Source organism: Spea bombifrons, chromosome 8 (assembly GCF_027358695.1).
Source record: "Spea bombifrons isolate aSpeBom1 chromosome 8, aSpeBom1.2.pri, whole genome shotgun sequence".
NCBI lineage: Eukaryota > Metazoa > Chordata > Amphibia > Anura > Pelobatidae > Spea > Spea bombifrons.
The window spans coordinates 42,791,395-42,808,218 of NC_071094.1; the positions used below are offsets into that span (position 1 = coordinate 42,791,395).

The 16,824-nt window shown below is 45.1% G+C and overlaps 2 protein-coding genes across 2 annotated transcripts; one reads left to right on the forward strand and one right to left on the reverse strand.

The window, feature by feature from the left end:
• Window positions 1-1,603: 1,603 nt before the first annotated feature.
• Window positions 1,604-12,446, forward strand: LOC128503793 (complement C2-like). The gene is made up of 18 exons (XM_053473986.1): window positions 1,604-1,740; window positions 2,673-2,888; window positions 3,460-3,642; window positions 4,100-4,273; window positions 4,804-4,890; window positions 5,320-5,462; window positions 5,657-5,798; window positions 6,436-6,570; window positions 7,107-7,196; window positions 7,369-7,509; window positions 7,959-8,062; window positions 8,485-8,587; window positions 9,385-9,532; window positions 9,781-9,857; window positions 10,663-10,778; window positions 11,141-11,252; window positions 11,528-11,577; window positions 11,865-12,446. The coding sequence occupies exons 1-18, from the start codon at window positions 1,665-1,667 to the stop codon at window positions 12,060-12,062; spliced, it is 2,295 nt and encodes a 764-aa protein (XP_053329961.1). The 5' UTR covers window positions 1,604-1,664; the 3' UTR covers window positions 12,063-12,446.
• Window positions 12,447-13,089: 643 nt separating this feature from the next.
• On the reverse strand, window positions 13,090-16,575 carry NELFE (negative elongation factor complex member E). Its single transcript, XM_053473990.1, has 11 exons — window positions 16,497-16,575; window positions 16,130-16,209; window positions 15,697-15,766; window positions 15,264-15,409; window positions 15,042-15,116; window positions 14,923-14,960; window positions 14,546-14,802; window positions 14,305-14,449; window positions 14,168-14,222; window positions 13,941-14,043; window positions 13,090-13,501 (listed from the first exon to the last, which is right to left on the reverse strand). Exons 2-11 carry the CDS (start codon window positions 16,202-16,204, stop codon window positions 13,392-13,394), a joined length of 1,074 nt encoding a protein of 357 aa, XP_053329965.1. The 5' UTR covers window positions 16,205-16,209; window positions 16,497-16,575; the 3' UTR covers window positions 13,090-13,391.
• Between the last annotated feature and the right edge of the window lie 249 nt (window positions 16,576-16,824).

The following is a 16,824-nucleotide window of genomic DNA, read 5'->3' on the forward strand; positions in this document are numbered from 1 at the left end:
GCTCATCCTCTTAGATCCAGGAGCCGTACGCCTATGCCACGCATGTTTAAATCCCCCTCGCCATATTACCCTCTACCATTTACACTGGGAGGCTGTTCCACTTATCCACCACCCTCTCAGTAAAGCAAAACTTCTTTCCATTCCATCTCAGCCTGTGACGCTCTAGTGTTAGATTCCGGCCTCTTGTTGTAACGTTTCTCCTCCGCTGAGATGGGGTCTCCAGAGCTGCCCCCAGAGGTCCGTTCAGCGGCGTGAAGGTTCTAGTTCCGCTTCTCACGATCTAGAATACCGCGTATCGCCTCCAAATACCCATCGCCTGAAACGGGGAGCTTTTAGGGGTAATATTATGTAAATGAACACATATTACATCATCATCACATGTTACATCATCAGTTTTAATGTTTTTGCCAACTTCACATTCTGCCCCCTACGGAATCCGCTGGGGCTCTAAAAATAAATTGTAAAGCACCCCCTAAATAAATACGGGGGGGCTCATTACACTGGATACCCTACGGTTAGAATCCGCCACCCAGCGGGGCAGTGTCCAAAATCAATGAAACATGGCTGCCCTTTTGGCCTCCAGCCTCCCAACTCAACCAAACACTTCCAGTAAATCCACTTAATGTCAACAGCCGGTATTTACTAAGAAAGCAGGGGAGGGGGGGGCGAGATTAATGGAACGCGATGAAAAGAACGTAATCAAAAGTGAAAGTTACAAAAAAGGGTCAAACGATTGCAAAACACGGATTTAGTGCAAATACACCAAGAATTTATAAACAGGGGAGGCGGAGGGGAGGAAAAGGATTCGAATTTTAAGGCTCAAATACTTGGAATCCAGAAAAAAAAGATACATTTAATTCTGATGTCGTATTTATATTTTTTATTATTTTATATATATATATATTTAAACTCTTTTTTTTTATATTTTTTATATATATATTTTTTTAAATTCTTTTTTTAAATATTTTTTATTCTTTTTTTATACACTTTTTAAAAATAAATATATATATAATTTTTTCTCTTTCTTTTAATTAAAGGTGCAGTCCCATGTTTTTTATAACTACATGCAGCATTGGAAACATCAACACCCCCCCGCCCCCAGTACTCGAATATCTGATTTTTTTCCAAAAAATATTCTTTACATAAATCAAATTTTGCTTCATTCTTAAGTTTTGTCGGGAACGTTTGTCATGTGACGCAAAGAAAGGGACTGATAGGTTGTTGCCATAGAAAGTAAAAAACGCTTTTCTATGATTGAATCTTCAGAGTAAAAATGGCAGATCAGCGAAGGCTCGTTGGGTTGGTTTGCTAAAGAGGGCTGCCATGCGCGACCCAGTTTAACCCCTTAATGACAAAGCCCGTACAGGCTCAAAATGCATTGTTTTCAATGGCTTTAGGGACCGCCCATTGTCCTTAAGGGGTTAAAATCCACCTGAATAGGACTCATAGCGAGATTTCTCGGCAACGCTCGGACTTTTATCTCTAAACCAAAATCGTAGCAGTGTGTGCCGAGTTTCCTCTCCTCCCGATTCTCACCCCCCAGTCTCTCTCTCCTCCTCCTCCTCCCCCCCGAGTGTACCCTGCCCCCTGCTGTACCCGTCAGTACACGGTGTCCGTGCGCGCAGAGCTCTGTGCTAGTGCCATAGGGTGAGACGGGGCGAGGAATGGGCACACAACGCGCTCCGAGGCACGTGCGTCTCACGCTGGGTGTCTGCCTGCTGACTGCGCTATTCACAACAGGTGTGTAAAGGTGACTGCATGCGCGTACGCGGGTGATGTTTATATAGTCCAGTGTATCTATAGACATGTATGTGGGGGGACGCCGCTGTGTATATATATATATATATATATACTGTATATACCGTATATATATATACACGCCCGGGAACATTCTAAATTATATATTATATATATATATACTGTATATGCCGTATCTAAATATATACACGCCCGGGAACATTCTAAATTATATATACCGTATATATATACACGCCCGGGAACATTCTAAATTAAATATACCGTATATATATACACACCCGGGAACATTGTAAATGAGCGGACCCTGACAATATTAACCCTTTAAAAGCCCGTTGTGAAGGTTCTATATAGTGACTCCCCAAATGTGTTCCAGAAAGGCACTAATACCGGCCCTCATGGAAGCCTTGATGTGTTATTATTTTAGGACACACTTCATTGAGCCACCTGCATTCAAGCAGGGACATCAGCCGTAACACACTGGTAGCAAAAGCAGCAACCGGGCTTCTTGTATACAATCACAGCGCGGGGGGGGGGGTAGGAAGGGGTCAGCGGCAGACTGTGCGACCCCGAGAATCTGCCCCTTCCCTGAGATTGGGGCAAAAACCACTGAGATTCGGGGGCAAACTCTGACAGTTTCCAGATATGTATGTATATTATATACGGTATGGATAGTGTGCACTGTACGTTTTTATGTGAGTGTGCGTGTGCTCTGTACGTTTTTATGTGAGTGTGCACTGTATGTCTTTATGTGAGTGTGAGTGTGAGTGTGCGCTGTATGTTTTTATGTGAGTGTGCGTGTGTGCTCAGCATATGTAGCTATTTATTTTATGGCTGGTGGGGCATTAACCCCTAAATGCGTTACATGTGAGTCGCTGCCCCTCCTGGATTGTTATCAATGTTATCCTTGTTCTCAGAGGCTGACCCGTCGGTGGAATGCCCCCCCATCACAGGGTTTGCAGGGCAGTTGGTGTCGCTCAGTGATGGGCTGAGGGAGGGCAGTAAAGCCCAGTTCCTGTGCCCCACGGGGCAATACCCTTGGCCTATCAGCAGCCGAACCTGCCAACCCAACGGCCAATGGAGCGCGATCAGGTCCAGCACCGGTAGGAAGCACAACGCCGTCGTCTGCAAGAGTGAGTAGCGGCTCGCTGGTAGGTGTTGGAGTGGACGGCTTCAGCCCCTTAGAGTTTTAGGTATAAGAGAGGCTTATCTGTACCGAGGCCAGCAATGTGTGAGCTTTGGGTTTTCCTCTTTATCCGGGGAGAAAAAAGACCATTGATGTTGGGGCACTGGAGTCTTCACCGGCAAACATATGTGTGCATCAGAACCCCATACCCTATAGATTAGTCTTTGGGCAGAGGGGCTTTAGACCCCAGTAACCACTAGGCACAGATGCTACGTGGGTATCCGTACCCATAAAATGAACGATGAAGATGTAATGGTGGATCTGGCCTTTCAATCACACCCTAGCCCTAGTCACACCCTAGTACTCTGCCAGCACCTTAGCTGATTATGGGAGATGTAGTCCTGCAGCAGCTGGAGGGCCGCAGGTTGGACACCCTTGCCCTAGTCTGTCTTATGATAAAATGGGCCCTTTTCTTCCAGGGTCCTCAAGCCGTTCTCTAGTCACAGAAATAATGGATGAAGCCTCGTGAGCTTCTTGTAAACATTCGAGTTCGGTAACACAGAAACGTCTTTCTGCAGGCATGAGATGCCCCGAGCCAATATCCTTTGACAATGGAGAGTTTTACCCCAGGGGACCTTATGTGGTCGGGGCAAATATCACCTTCCGATGTAATGACGGTTATCAAATGCGTGGTTCTGAGGAGAGGACGTGTCAGAGAAACGCGAGATGGAGCGGAGAGATGGCCGTGTGCGACAACGGAGGTAAACGGGGATAAAGTGGGTCAGGGAGGGGCTGTGAGAACACTGAGAGGCTGAGAAGGAGGAGAAGACAGTGGTCTAGGAGCCATAGGCATTGTTCAACCCCTAGGAGACCTTTGCGCCCATTACCTCCCTTTGGATAACCTGTAGTTGGTGGGGGTGAAGGTCAGTTTTACGGTGGTCTGCGCCTTCACCTGGTGAGGTCTATTCCTGGCACTGAGTATGAGTAAGGGCTCTTCCAGGAAGAAGTCGGCACTGCCCATCCCCTGCCAAGGCCAAGGGGTAGGGCAGCAAGATCAAAGGGGTATTAAGCAAACCCGTGTCTGTTCAGTATTCCATGGGCACCTATATGAACGATGTCTGTCAGGGATTCTAGAGGCTTCTATCACAGAACTCGGTATTAGGAGAGCAGAACGTGTGGCATTTCGGAAGGTGGCATTGATGGGCTCCTTCTCCTCAGCTGGTCACTGCCCTGACCCCGGGGTTCCACCTGGAGCTGTGAAGACCGGTGACCGGTACGACGTGGATGAAAGGGTCTCGTACGAGTGCTCGCGGGGACTCACACTCATGGGGTCGAAGAGCAGGATGTGTCTGGAGAACAGAAGGTGGAGCGGAACCGAGGCCAGCTGTCAGTGTGAGTTCTGGGACAGGAACTTTTCTGTAAACCGGGCCGGGTTACCGCTTTCATGGGATTTACGTATTTTCTTTTGGTTTTTCCTCTTTTATGTTATTCTTCTCGAGGTCTCACTCCCCTGCCGTACCGCAATTATCCAAAAACAGCCTCACTCATTCTCATTAGTCTATACTCAAACTCACTCATTTACACTGGTCTGTATGCTCCTTCATTCATGCTGGCCTACACTCTCCCTCACTCATTCTCATTGGCATATACGATATCCCTCTCTCATTCTAATTGGTCTACATGCTCCCTCATTCATTACTGACCACTATACTCCCTCATTCATTCTCACTGGGGCATTGGTCATTGGTCTGTACTCACCCTCACTCAGTTTCACTACTGTATACACCCCCTCACGGATTCTCATTGGTCGATTCTTTCCCTCATTCATTCTCATCTGTCTATATACTCCCTCACTCATTCTCATTGGTCTATTCTCTCCCTCACTCACTCTCATTGGTCTATATACCCTCTCTCTCCTTCAGACCCGTACTCCTTCGATCTCCCTGAGGATGTTGGGCAGCGATTCATTGGCTCGATCTCCGGCGTCCTCAACACCAAGCAGTCATCTGGTAATAAATGTCCGGCTCTATGCCTGGCGACTTTCTAATTCCCGTGACCCCGAGACGCTCCAAATATTAACTCTTTAAAGTGTCATGACCCGTCAGGAGGTAAATGTATTATGAATGTAGTCACCTGTATTCAAGCAGGGACTTCAACTGTTATAAAGCAGCGAGAAAAGCACTCGTTAGAATGTTCAGATACAATTAGGGTAAAATATGAAGGAGTTTGGGGTAAAACCCCTGAGACTCGGCAGTGAACCATGACAGCCCCCCAGGCATGGTTATCTGAGACACATAGCTATCTGTTATATAATCTCCTGTGCCTTTGTCTCTTTTCCATCCGAAGAAGAGACCTCTGAGGTCCCAAAAGCAACTTTACATCTTGTAGCTACGTCCATTTTTCTTATGATGGCTAATCACCGGCATCGCTGTTTGCAGCTGTCTCCAAGTCTGCGGGGAGAACTGTGAATATAAAGAAGGACGGGGTGATGAACGTATACATCCTCCTGGACGCTTCCCGCAGCGTCGGCGAAGAAAGCTTCGAAATCTACAAAGAGTGCGCAAAACATATCGTGGATGGGGTCTGTATCCGTCCTGCGCTCCAAGCTCCGCCATTTAAATCCAGGCCAATTTGGGGTTGGAACCTTCCTTAACAGAGTATCTTTCTTATTAAAAGTTATTTGGAGGGCCTTGCTTTTTTTTTTTAGGTTGAATTCAGACCGTTTTGTTCCAGGTGGTTCCGTCCTCTTAGCTTTTGTTCTCTTTCTCTCTCCAGCTGGGTCGCTTCGATATGAAGATAGAGTTCGGAGTTCTCTCCTTTGCCACCGAGCCTAAAGAAGTAGTCAAAATCTACGATGTGGACTCGGACGATAGCGACACAGTTTTAGGGTTAATTGAAGAAGATCTCAAATACAGCGGTGAGTCCTACAACACGTTCTCAGTGCCGTGATCTAGAACCACTTGGCGTTCTAAACCAGCCTTTTTCCGACGATAAAGCGTCAACTATTTAGTTTTTGGATTAAGGTTAGGACGTTCCTAGATTTTCCGGCCGGTGGAGTCTGGAATGTTCCTCTCGCCTCGAAGATTTACGGAGGCGTAAAATAAAAATCCAGTTTTCATAAACAAATTCAGAGGCACCCGTCCAATTCTCCAGAATCACTTCTTCTAGGCCGCTAACGGCTCAGCCGGGCTTTTCCATGGTTTGTAGGTTTAGGGTCCGCTTAGACTTTCTTCGCAGGGACACCTTGAGTGGAAATCTTTAGTTACGTTACATTTCTTTATATAGCACCACCATATTCCGTAGCGCTGTTATAATACGGTCATTAACAGATGTTAGATATAACGGTACACAAGGACCAATTTGGTGGTTGAGGGGGGTAGGGAGACAGTAGGACTGCTTGGGTGAGGATGAGTTGATTGTAGCGAGGGTGATCTGGAGATCTTTGTTGATCTTGCAGGTGGACACGGCAGATGGCAGATCAGATTGGGAAATAAAATGTACGCCCACCAAGCCGGAACTCATAAGTATTGCATGATGTTTCATTTTGGTTCCAGATCACAAAGATAAATCCGGAACGAACACCAAAGGTGCTCTGGAAGCCGTCCTCAATATGATGGCATTTCAGAAGATTCGTTACGATGGCAATGCTTGGGATTCCATTCAGCATGTTATTATTCTGATGACAGACGGTAAGGTCCAGAGATGAGTTCCAGCCGAAGCCCGGTGCAGAGAGGTGGCTGCCCTGTGTCCTGTTGGGCTATTGGGCTCTCCTGGTGGGGCTGGAGCTCAACGGGCCATATGGGGAGATCTCTGATGGAGGTCAGTGTTTAGAAGTAAGGGTACTATGGCTGCATTGTATTGGAAATCTGAGAAAGGAAGGTACCGTTGCTTTGTTACATTGTAACATTTGGACAGGGAATCTCTGGCGCTGAAGGGAGTTTTTCGAATGTTCTAGTTCATCTTCAGACCCAAAGAATCTCCTGGAAGAAGATGATGGGTCCCCGATGTTCCTGCTACTGAAGCCTAGTCTTGAATTTGCTATTTTCAGAGGGTGGGTGCGGGATTTCTCCACCCCGACTCTGCGCATGTTTCGGGGAGACCCAAGAACTATTCAAGTGGTAGCCAGAGAAATCCAAGTAGCTGGAGGGCTACCTCCAGAAGACCCCTGATTTTTTTTTAATTAAGGTAAAGTGCATTGTTTTATTACTTTCCAATGGTTCTACAGGCAAATCCAACATGGGTGGGCAACCCAAGGAAACGATGAGGAGGATTATGGATTTCTTGAATATCAATGAGAACAGGAATGAGTTCCTGGGTGAGAGAAAGCGTCATCTTTTCATTATTCTCATGTTATTCGCCCCCCCCCTCGACGTCAGACCCTTTTGAGTTCCGTTCCATCACTTATCCTCCCATTGTATTTGAGCTAATCTCCCCGCATACTCCCCAAGTGCACATTCACTCGCTCACTCACTCTCACTTCTTCCTAGATGTTTATGCATTTGGAGTCGGCACTGAAAACGTCGACAAGACTGAGCTGAATGAAATAGCCTCAAAAAAGAATGACGAGAAACACGTGTTTATTCTAGAAAGTGTGGAAGACATGAAGAACGTGTTCAAGGAGATATTGGGTAGCCATTTCTCGTTCCTTCTATTGCTGTCCATCTCGCCTCTCTTTCTCCATCTTCCTTTCTTATTCCTTCTCGCCGGTTGATGTAGAAGGTGACCACTTGGTAGAATACGTTGGTTTAAATGGTTATTACGAAAGAGTCTGTAGCTGCAACTCAACATTCCAAAACGGAACGCAGGCGGCTGCCAATGGGAGCCAAGCAGGGCAAAGCCTCCATCTCTAATTGGTGGAATCAACGTACAACCAATGAGCCTGGGGCTCAACAACCAGAGAGCCGCTATCTAAATGGACACCCATTGTGTTCGGTCCAAGGTCGTTGTGTTGCTATAAATTTAGGGTGATTTTATTACAAAATACATTAAAGGTGTTGTTGGATCGCACCGCGTTCCGTTGTATTGTCTGCTGCGGTGTATGCGGAGCGTCATTTATTTTTGTTTTTCATTTCTATAGTTATCAAAAAATACGGGGATATGTGCGGCCTAAACGAAGACCTTCCCGATCCTGACGATCCCAAAAAGTGGAGTTATCCTTTCCCTTGGACGGCCATAATAAATGTAAGTGTTGGAAAACCAGGATGGAACCCAAAAACATTTTTCTGATTACGGAATCCCACATTGAGACTAGAACAGGGGTGTCCAACTTGCGGCCCCCCAGCTGCTGCAGGACTACATCTCCCATGCCCCTCAGCCAGCCTCTTAGCTGAAAGAGCATTATGGGAGATGTAGTCCTGCAGCAGCTGGAGGGCCACAGGTTGGATGCCCCTGGACTAGAACCTAGTTAGTCCATTAAGGTCACGGAGAAGACAATGTTGAAGAGCATGGATATCAAACCTTGACCCCCCCGGAATGTTACTCATCACTAATGTTACTAACGAATTATTATTAATTGGTACAGATATAAAATATACTATATAAATCTAACAAGGTTTATGGAGGAAAGTTCTCAGAGACCACATCATGAGACTTCTTTCTTTCAGACGGCAACCTCAGTACCTTGCATGGGGTCTCTGATCTCCCAATCCTGGGTCCTCACCGCCGCTCACTGTTTCAGAAACAAGCTTGCCCAACGGGTTAAAATTGGTAAGGAAACGCGTTGATGTGGAAGTGGGAACCAGAATATCTTTGAACTTAATGAGGCTGAGTTAAAAAAAAATTAATTAAGCATCCGAATTCCTTGGGTCACTGCTCACCGTTCTTCCTCTTACCACCAAGGCAGAAGTGTGCGGTTCTAGATTAAAATCCATGATTTAAAAAAAAAAAAAAAAAAAAAGGGATTTTTAAAAAAAAAATTCAATCAGATTTTTTTTATTTAAATTAGATTTGTTTTATTTAAATTAGATTTTTTTTAATCACATTTATTTCAATGAAATGCTTCTGGAGGAAAAATCTATTTAAATATATAAATATAGTTTTCTATTTACGACACATGATAGTTCAAAGGTTATTATATCATTATTATTATATATTACGAAATTGAGCTTCGTAATATATATATATATATTTAATTATATTTTGTTTAGCCACAATAAATTAATGTTTAAGCAAATACAAGAATATGTACCGGTATATTGTATATATGTATATATATATAATGTTATTATTTTAGTTAAATAAAACTATTTAAGTAGTTCTCCAAATAGGAGCGATTAACCTACCGTATTACTAAACTAAAATCAGCTCTGATACAGCTGAGGGGTTATTATTCTAAATATAAGATCTTCATCAAATATGAAAGATTATGATAACCAACCAGAAGGAGACTTTACATTTAAAAATGATGATTTCAATCAAATCCCACCACGAGCCTCTGAAACCTCCAAGGATCGGCCTCGCTCGCTGAATCCCGACTGCCTCTGATCTCGTTGCTCTTCTATTAGGGAAGGACGACTACGACGTGAAGGATATTAAGATCCATGATTGTTACAACCTGAGCAGGAAGCAGCCCATTGGGTTAAAAGAAGACTACGACTACGATGTGGCCCTCATCCAGCTTAAGACTCCCGTCGTGTTCTCGCCATCTGCCAGGTAACCCTCTCCATGGGGTGACGTCAATCATCCGCCGTGCCCTATAAAAACCTTCATTGGCATAATTAACTAGTAATTTAATTTAAAAAAAACATTGATATCAAGCACTACAAACGACATTAGTCTTAAACCTATCGAGCAGAACTAAAATATTTAGTTAAAAGAATAGGGCTTTATAGTTGATGTAGGGCCCCCGTTCTCACAAATAATAACGCGTTTTCTCTCTGCTAATCTCCGTTATTTGACAGGCCCATCTGCATCCCCTGCACAGAGCCAGCCAACCGGGCAATGAAAAAGAGACCGACGTCGACGTGCAAAGACCATCGTAATAATCCGTCTGCCTTGCAGCGTATCTCCTCTATCCACCATCCACGTCCCCGTCATTCACTCATCTTGTCTGTTCTATCTGTCACCCATGTCTACCGAATCTACTATCCTTGTATCTGTCCACCAATCATCCTACTGAATCTACCATATATATAGCAGTCATCCATTTATCCTGTCCATTCACAAATCTATCATCCATTTATCCTGTCCATTCACAAATCCATCATCCATTTATCCCGTCTGCTCTATCCACCATTCACAAATCTATCATCCATTTATCCTGTCTGCTCCATCCACCATTCACAAATCTACCATCCATTTATCCTGTCTACTCTATCCACCATTCACAAATCTACCATCCATTTATCCCGTCTACTCCATCCACCATTCACAAATCTACCATCCATTTATCCCGTCTACTCTATCCACCATTCACAAATCTACCATCCATGTCTCCGGTCTTCTGTATCTACCATCCACCATGGTGTATGTCATCGTCTTTGATGCGTCTCCTGTCCATATGCTCCGCTTCACACATATTAAACACTGATTATGTGGGATGTAACTGATCTCTGCCTCGTGGCACTGCCAAGTTCTTGTATAACTGGATGGGGAGTTGGCACTGCAGGTGGCTTACTGGGGTTTGACAGAATTCTGTGAATAGCGACCTCGTTACCTTGTTAATCCCCGGTTCCGCAATTTCCGAAATGACGGCAGACTGCGAGGCGTCGTAGAGTACCGCGTAGCCGGCGGTTTTCCATCAGTCGGGTTTAACATGCGCGTTCTCGCTTACTTTCTCCTAGGGGATTGGCTGCTGAAAAGCAACGAAGTAGCTGCAGGATATTTGGCACGCAAGGGGAAGAATGTGATTCATCCCTCCTTGAAGACGAATGAAGTCCTTGTAAAGATCAACCAAGCTGTAAGTCACATATCGTCACCCCAATTATCCCAGGGTCTCCTTATCATCGCCCAGCTGGTGATCATTCGATGGCGCCCAGGTAGGGGGATTATCCGTCCCCCTTATATACATCTACCTCTAGGGCTCGCAGTCACTGCAGGAAGGGCTCTTATTTACCATCATATACTTTTTACTGTCTCACCCCGTCCTCATACCTCATGGGACTGGGACTTAGAACTCACGGGACTGGGACTTAGAACTCATGGGACTGGGACTTAGAACTCATGGGACTGGGACTTAGAACTCATGGGACTGGGACTTAGAACTCATGGGACTGGGACTTGTTGGTTCTCATACAAGCTTTCTTGTTTGTTCCGGAGCAGAGAGACGCCTGTGTGGCTGCAGTGAGAACGTGGGAAGCTTTTAAAGATATCGACCCTCTGCTTTTGGTGTCGCCCCGACATCTCTGCGTGGAAGGAGATATGTCATGTAAAGGTAAGGCTTCCATTGGCTCACCGAGATTGGTATATATCAGATAATGCGTTTGGAAGTAGCCTTCCAAAGCCAGGAACCATTATTCCTTCTTAAAGAGGTTACATTTACCCCGCTCAGCGGTAAACGGCCGGGCTTTACATCTCATTAACGTACTCGAGACTCCTTGAGCACCTCAATGGTTATTCTTTGAAGCCGCATCTTGTCTCGATGAGTTCAGTTATTGCAGCCGTGCGCTAAATCCCAGCCTGGTTCTGATGCCTCCTTTTATCACACAGGGGAGTCAGGCGGCCCGCTCTTTACGGACGTGAAAAGGCGATTCTTTCAGGTAAGGACAGCGACGATCTGAAGAAGATCCTGAAAGGTTGACTCTCGGCGTATTCTATACGGTCTCGCACTAGCCCCACGGTTATCTCTTCGTTTACTCTTTTGGGTGAGCTCTCTCATTCCTCCGTCACTGGCTTCTCCAGCAGGTGGCGCTCTGTCTGCCGGTACCGAATCGCTCTGCCTACCACTGAGTAGCTCTCGCTGTCTGTAGGAAGATGGGACATTTCTACAGCTGATCATGTAAAGCAAAATAACTGTGAAACAATCTGTTTTTTTTTTGTTTTTTAGCTTGGAGTACTCAGTTTTGGACTGTTTGACCCCTGTTTTGATACAACTAAACGAAAGCTTCCACCACGAGGGTTCGAAGCTCGGGATTTTCACGTTAGCGTCTTGGAGGTCTTGCCCTGGATACGCAAACATGTAGCAGAAGACCTGGAGTTCCTTCCTGACATTGAAAATCAAGAGGACATTCGTTGTCCTACCTAACAAAAGGCAGCCATGACCCTCTCTATGCGTTATCTGTTAATATAACATCGCTACTGACCTTTGACCTTCCAAACATCGCATTTCCTCACGTCAATACGATAAATGAAAGAAACCGGCGTTTATAGTTAAAGTAAACGTAACGCGCATGCCCGTCTGGCGTGTGGATGCTACCAACGTGTCCGTATGAACAGAGATGTGGCAACGCTTGGTATTCGTCTTACTTAAAAAAATATATACGCATTTCCCTTCTGCTTTTCCTCGTTGGCATCACTACGCAGACATCTTTTATTACAAAGTATTCATGTAACACCCTGTTAGTTTTATCTAAAGGCAAAACAAATAAAAATACTTGATTTCATCAAAAATAGCACTGTTTAAAAAAAAAAACAAAAAAAAAAACTACATGAATACGAGAAGCAGTTTTTCATTTTTACCATGAATTCTTAACGGCTTTATAGAGACTGGAAGCTAAAAGCTTTCCCTATAATGACCTTTCTTTGGAACTGGTTGTGGTTCCAGGCCGTTCAAATACCCAAATCTACCCCTTTTGTTCTCTGTTCTTATCATGCGATTCTGTATAATTATATATATATATATATATAACTCGGTAACGTCTGTTTTATGACGAGCTTGGCCTGTTCTTTCTGTATTAGTCATATGATGACGGTAGGCGTGCGCAGTTGTATATAACTCACAGGGATAAAAATTAGCACAGTGGCTGCTTTTTTGTGCTACAGCCCATATGCTGGCACTAAAGGGTTAAATTACCTGTGTCTGCGCATGTGCAGGGTGTTAGAGCCCAACTTAGAAAGCTGAAGCTATTTCTCTACATGGGTATTTCAGACAAAGCATTTAAAGGTCTGGATTGTATGAGCCACGATGTATCCATTTAAATGGCGCCGATACGCTAAGCACCACTAAATTACTGAAGAAATCTTTTTTTTTTTTCACACTAAACTCCACACCCGGGAGTCGCAAACCATTCGCTTCCCACCAGTTAATATCAACTCAGATTTCATCAAGTTACTGAATTCGGTCCAAGGAGTTTATTGTATCGATATCCTATTAACCGCTGAAGTCTTTTAATCTTTTTTAACACAACATACAGAGTTTGTTTTTTTATCTAAACAAAGTTTTTGAGATATTTTTTTTTCACTATAGTTACAGCTTAACCATGTCCTGGCCAAACAGCCCCATGCAGTCCACCCTTGCCCCCGCAGTGTATTGCTGGTTTGATACGCCCATCTCTCCGGTGTGATAAATGTCAATACAACGCATCGTTCTCATCCATGCTATAAAACGTCCGGTCACTTTAATCGCTTCGTTGGGTCACCCCGTGCTCTTGCCTCCCCCAGCTCCTGATCCGGAGAAGTAATCATCCGAATAGTTAACATGGGTCCTCTTATCTCTGTGAGACCCCTTCACGCTGTTTTGGATGGCTGTGGAAACATAAAAGGGAATAAGAATCAGAACCGCACACAAGCCGCACACACAGTATCCACGCTCTCATCCAAAAAGATGCTCTCCTGCGGCCCCTTGATGGGGAAGTCGTTATACTGATCTATAAAACACGGTGGTGCTGCGGGAGGGCTTGGCATTTAACCTCTCCAGGCAGAAACGGGGCGTCTCGCACACAGCCGGTTCCTTTCATTGATTGGACTCCGGGTTTGCTAACTCCTGACTCCAATTAGCTTTTGTTGAAGTGATTAGCCCAGAGGACCACTTACTTTTTCCAACCCACACTGTGAACGTTTGAGTGATGTATTCAGTATTGATAAGAATACAATAATTTGTGAGTTATTAGTTAAAACAGATTTATACATTAATGCTTTTCTTGCCACCATATAGACCCGGCAAAGAGGTCCTTCCTTTACTCACCCAATGAGCCCCAGACAGAATTCCCAATGGCTGCATCCAGCATGGGCTGCTTCCTGGCGATGCTGACTTCCACAGCGACCTCCTTTATCACGCCGTTATTGAGCTGGGGGCGAGAAGTCGCAACGGAAAAGTCAACAGAATAAAAAAAAAAAACACACATAGCGCAGAGGTGGAATCCAGTAGAGGACGCACCGCCGTATCGAAAAACACATTTAATGTTCTCTCACCTCCTGAACAGCCTGATCTGCACACTCCATCTTCTCAAACGTGATAAACGCACAACTGTAAAAAGAAACAAGAAGTCTCGGTTTCCAACCTGTCCGAGATCACCCACAGAAACCCAACTCAATTTCAATCTTCTCACTTCTTTGGAGCATCCGTAGCAAGATCGATAATGTTCCCGAATTTGGAGAAGGCGTCCTGTAGCATTGTCTGCGTCAAGCCCGTGCCACGGACATAGACCGTGTTACCCTTTCTAGGGGTCCGGGGTTCGGGGAAAGAATCCGACCCTATTATGAAAGAACACTGAACGGTGAATCTGATTACCTTGCTGCGAGGCGACACAGAACAAAAACAGAAAATAATAAAAAAAAGTGAAACATTACGCCTTTGGTGGCCTTCTCTGTCTCGCTCTCTGTCTCTTTCTCTGTCCCGATCCCGGTCTCTATCACTACGATCTCGCTCTCGGTCCCTCTCCCTGTCACGATCTCGTTCTCGGTCCCTCTCCCTGTCGCGCTCCCGCTCTCTCCCGCGTTCTCTGTCATAAGGCTCCCTCTCTCCTCCCCGTCGAGAATCTCTTTCGCTGTCTCGCTCCTCGGGCTCTCTCTCGGGGTCTCTCATTCGGTCACTGGAGCTGACAAAGCTGAAAAGAACAGTGTTTTTGGAGAAAGTAAACAACAGAGCATATGAGTAAAAGTAATGGCGAGTTTGAGAGAGGGGGGGGGGGGATAAACAACAAATGGTGGATGGCACCCGGTCTCACCTCTCGTACAGAGACTTCCTCTGAGAGCGCTTAGAACCCTAAACGAAAACAGAAAGAGAACGGAGTATTCAGTAGTATTCGTCCGGCTCCAGCTACCCCTTCCTCTCCTAACATTTTACCTCTGCCTGCTCCTCATCCACGGATACACTACGCTGGAAGGGCTGGAAGCTGGGTGCGGGGCACTTATCTGGATCCTGAAACGAGAAAGGAGTCATAACTCTGTAATCGGGGTATATACCGGCACACGTGCAACCATAAGAGAAAAGGCTGTCTGTCCTACAGGTGTAGCATGGTCAGTGTGAGTTACAAGGCAGAAAGGCACAAGGAACGTAGGAGAAGACCTTTAGTTTTCCCTCCAGGGTTCTGGAACGTTTGAAGCCGCTATTCTTGGTCCCTGATTTTATTGCGCTTATTGCACCCATCTTCACCAACATCTTCGCCTGTTCCGTAGCTGTTGCTGTGTCCACAGTCGGCTGGTCGGAGAGGGCTGAAAGAAACAAAATATATGCCTAAAAACAAAGGGACAGACAGACGGGCGGAAGGACAGGCAGAAGCAAGAAACAGTAGAGAGGAAAATTGCACAAAAAATAACATTGTTACTAAGGAGAGTTATTTCAGCCTGGATGTTACCCTCTTTTAGCATCAGATTAGTTATCTTTTATACTCATAATGGGTAAAAAAAAAAAAAAAAAAAGTACAAATTAGGAATCTGATTACGACATTTTTGCTACATGAAGTGCGGGCCGATATATCATAGAAATAAAGGTCACTCACATCTCTTGATCCCAGCCTGACTTGTCTGGTTAGTGGACGCTTGCTTCTTCAGAGCAAGAAGAGCCTTTTTCTGTTATTTCGAAAAAAAAAAAGAAACACACAGAGGAGTTATTCCTAAAGAAGCACAAAAAAGTCAGCCTAAAAACCTTGATATTTGATTAAATGGCATGAGAGTCTCATGAGAGTCCCCAAAAGTGGGTACTTTGAGGCAGCGAGGGGCGAAGCGATATGTATGGCCGTATAGTGTGACGGAATCCCCGATATTTATGTCTCCGGTGCTTCTAAATAGTATTTTCTGGGTGTCTATTGAGCAGGAAAGCTTTCCTTTTGTTCAGAGTGGATTTGCACCATGGGAGAAGTGGCAGAGCTACAGGCCATGACTTAGGACGTAAGACCCATGGATCGCGCCAGTAATCGACACTCTCTTGGATACCTTCTTCTTCAGCTTCGCATATTTCCGCTGCAGAGACTCCTCTTCCTCTGTGAGGGTGGAAGACAGCAAGACCATGATGCCTGCGACAGCGGAGGGCAAAAGGGGCGACAGAAACAGAGTAAATGGCATTGTGGCGGACAACGTGAAGGTCAGAGAGCCAAAAATCCATCCGAAAACTACGTGTCAAAGGTGTAAACAGTGAAAACACTGAGCTCTAATCTGTCATAGATCCCTAAATCACCTCGATAATCTCTCAGATAAATTAATATGAAATATTTCTCATATTAGGAATATAAACAAAATGCAAAGAAATCTGTAGTAAAAACATGTTTCTAGAAGTGGATTTTCCACATAAACACAACCTTACCTCCACTGCTCGTCGCTCTCCTTACGTCACTGACCAAAACGAATGCTGCGCCAACCAGAATTCACCGGAAGTCTCCACATCTGCCAACCACTGACGCACTTCCCTAACATGCTTCAGCCCACAGTGAGGCTACAAGCTACGTCATAAAGTAGGCAGCCAATCCACCTCACGGTTTCTCATGGTCCTCACCTTGTAGCGCAACGTCGTTTTGCGAAGTTATGGCAGTAACGAAAGCCCAAACCGCAGTTCTTATGTTAAAGAGTTCTAAACCCCTAGAGACACAATTCTCGCTAATAGTGTCCCCAGTCTGTGGGACGAGCTGTTTTTG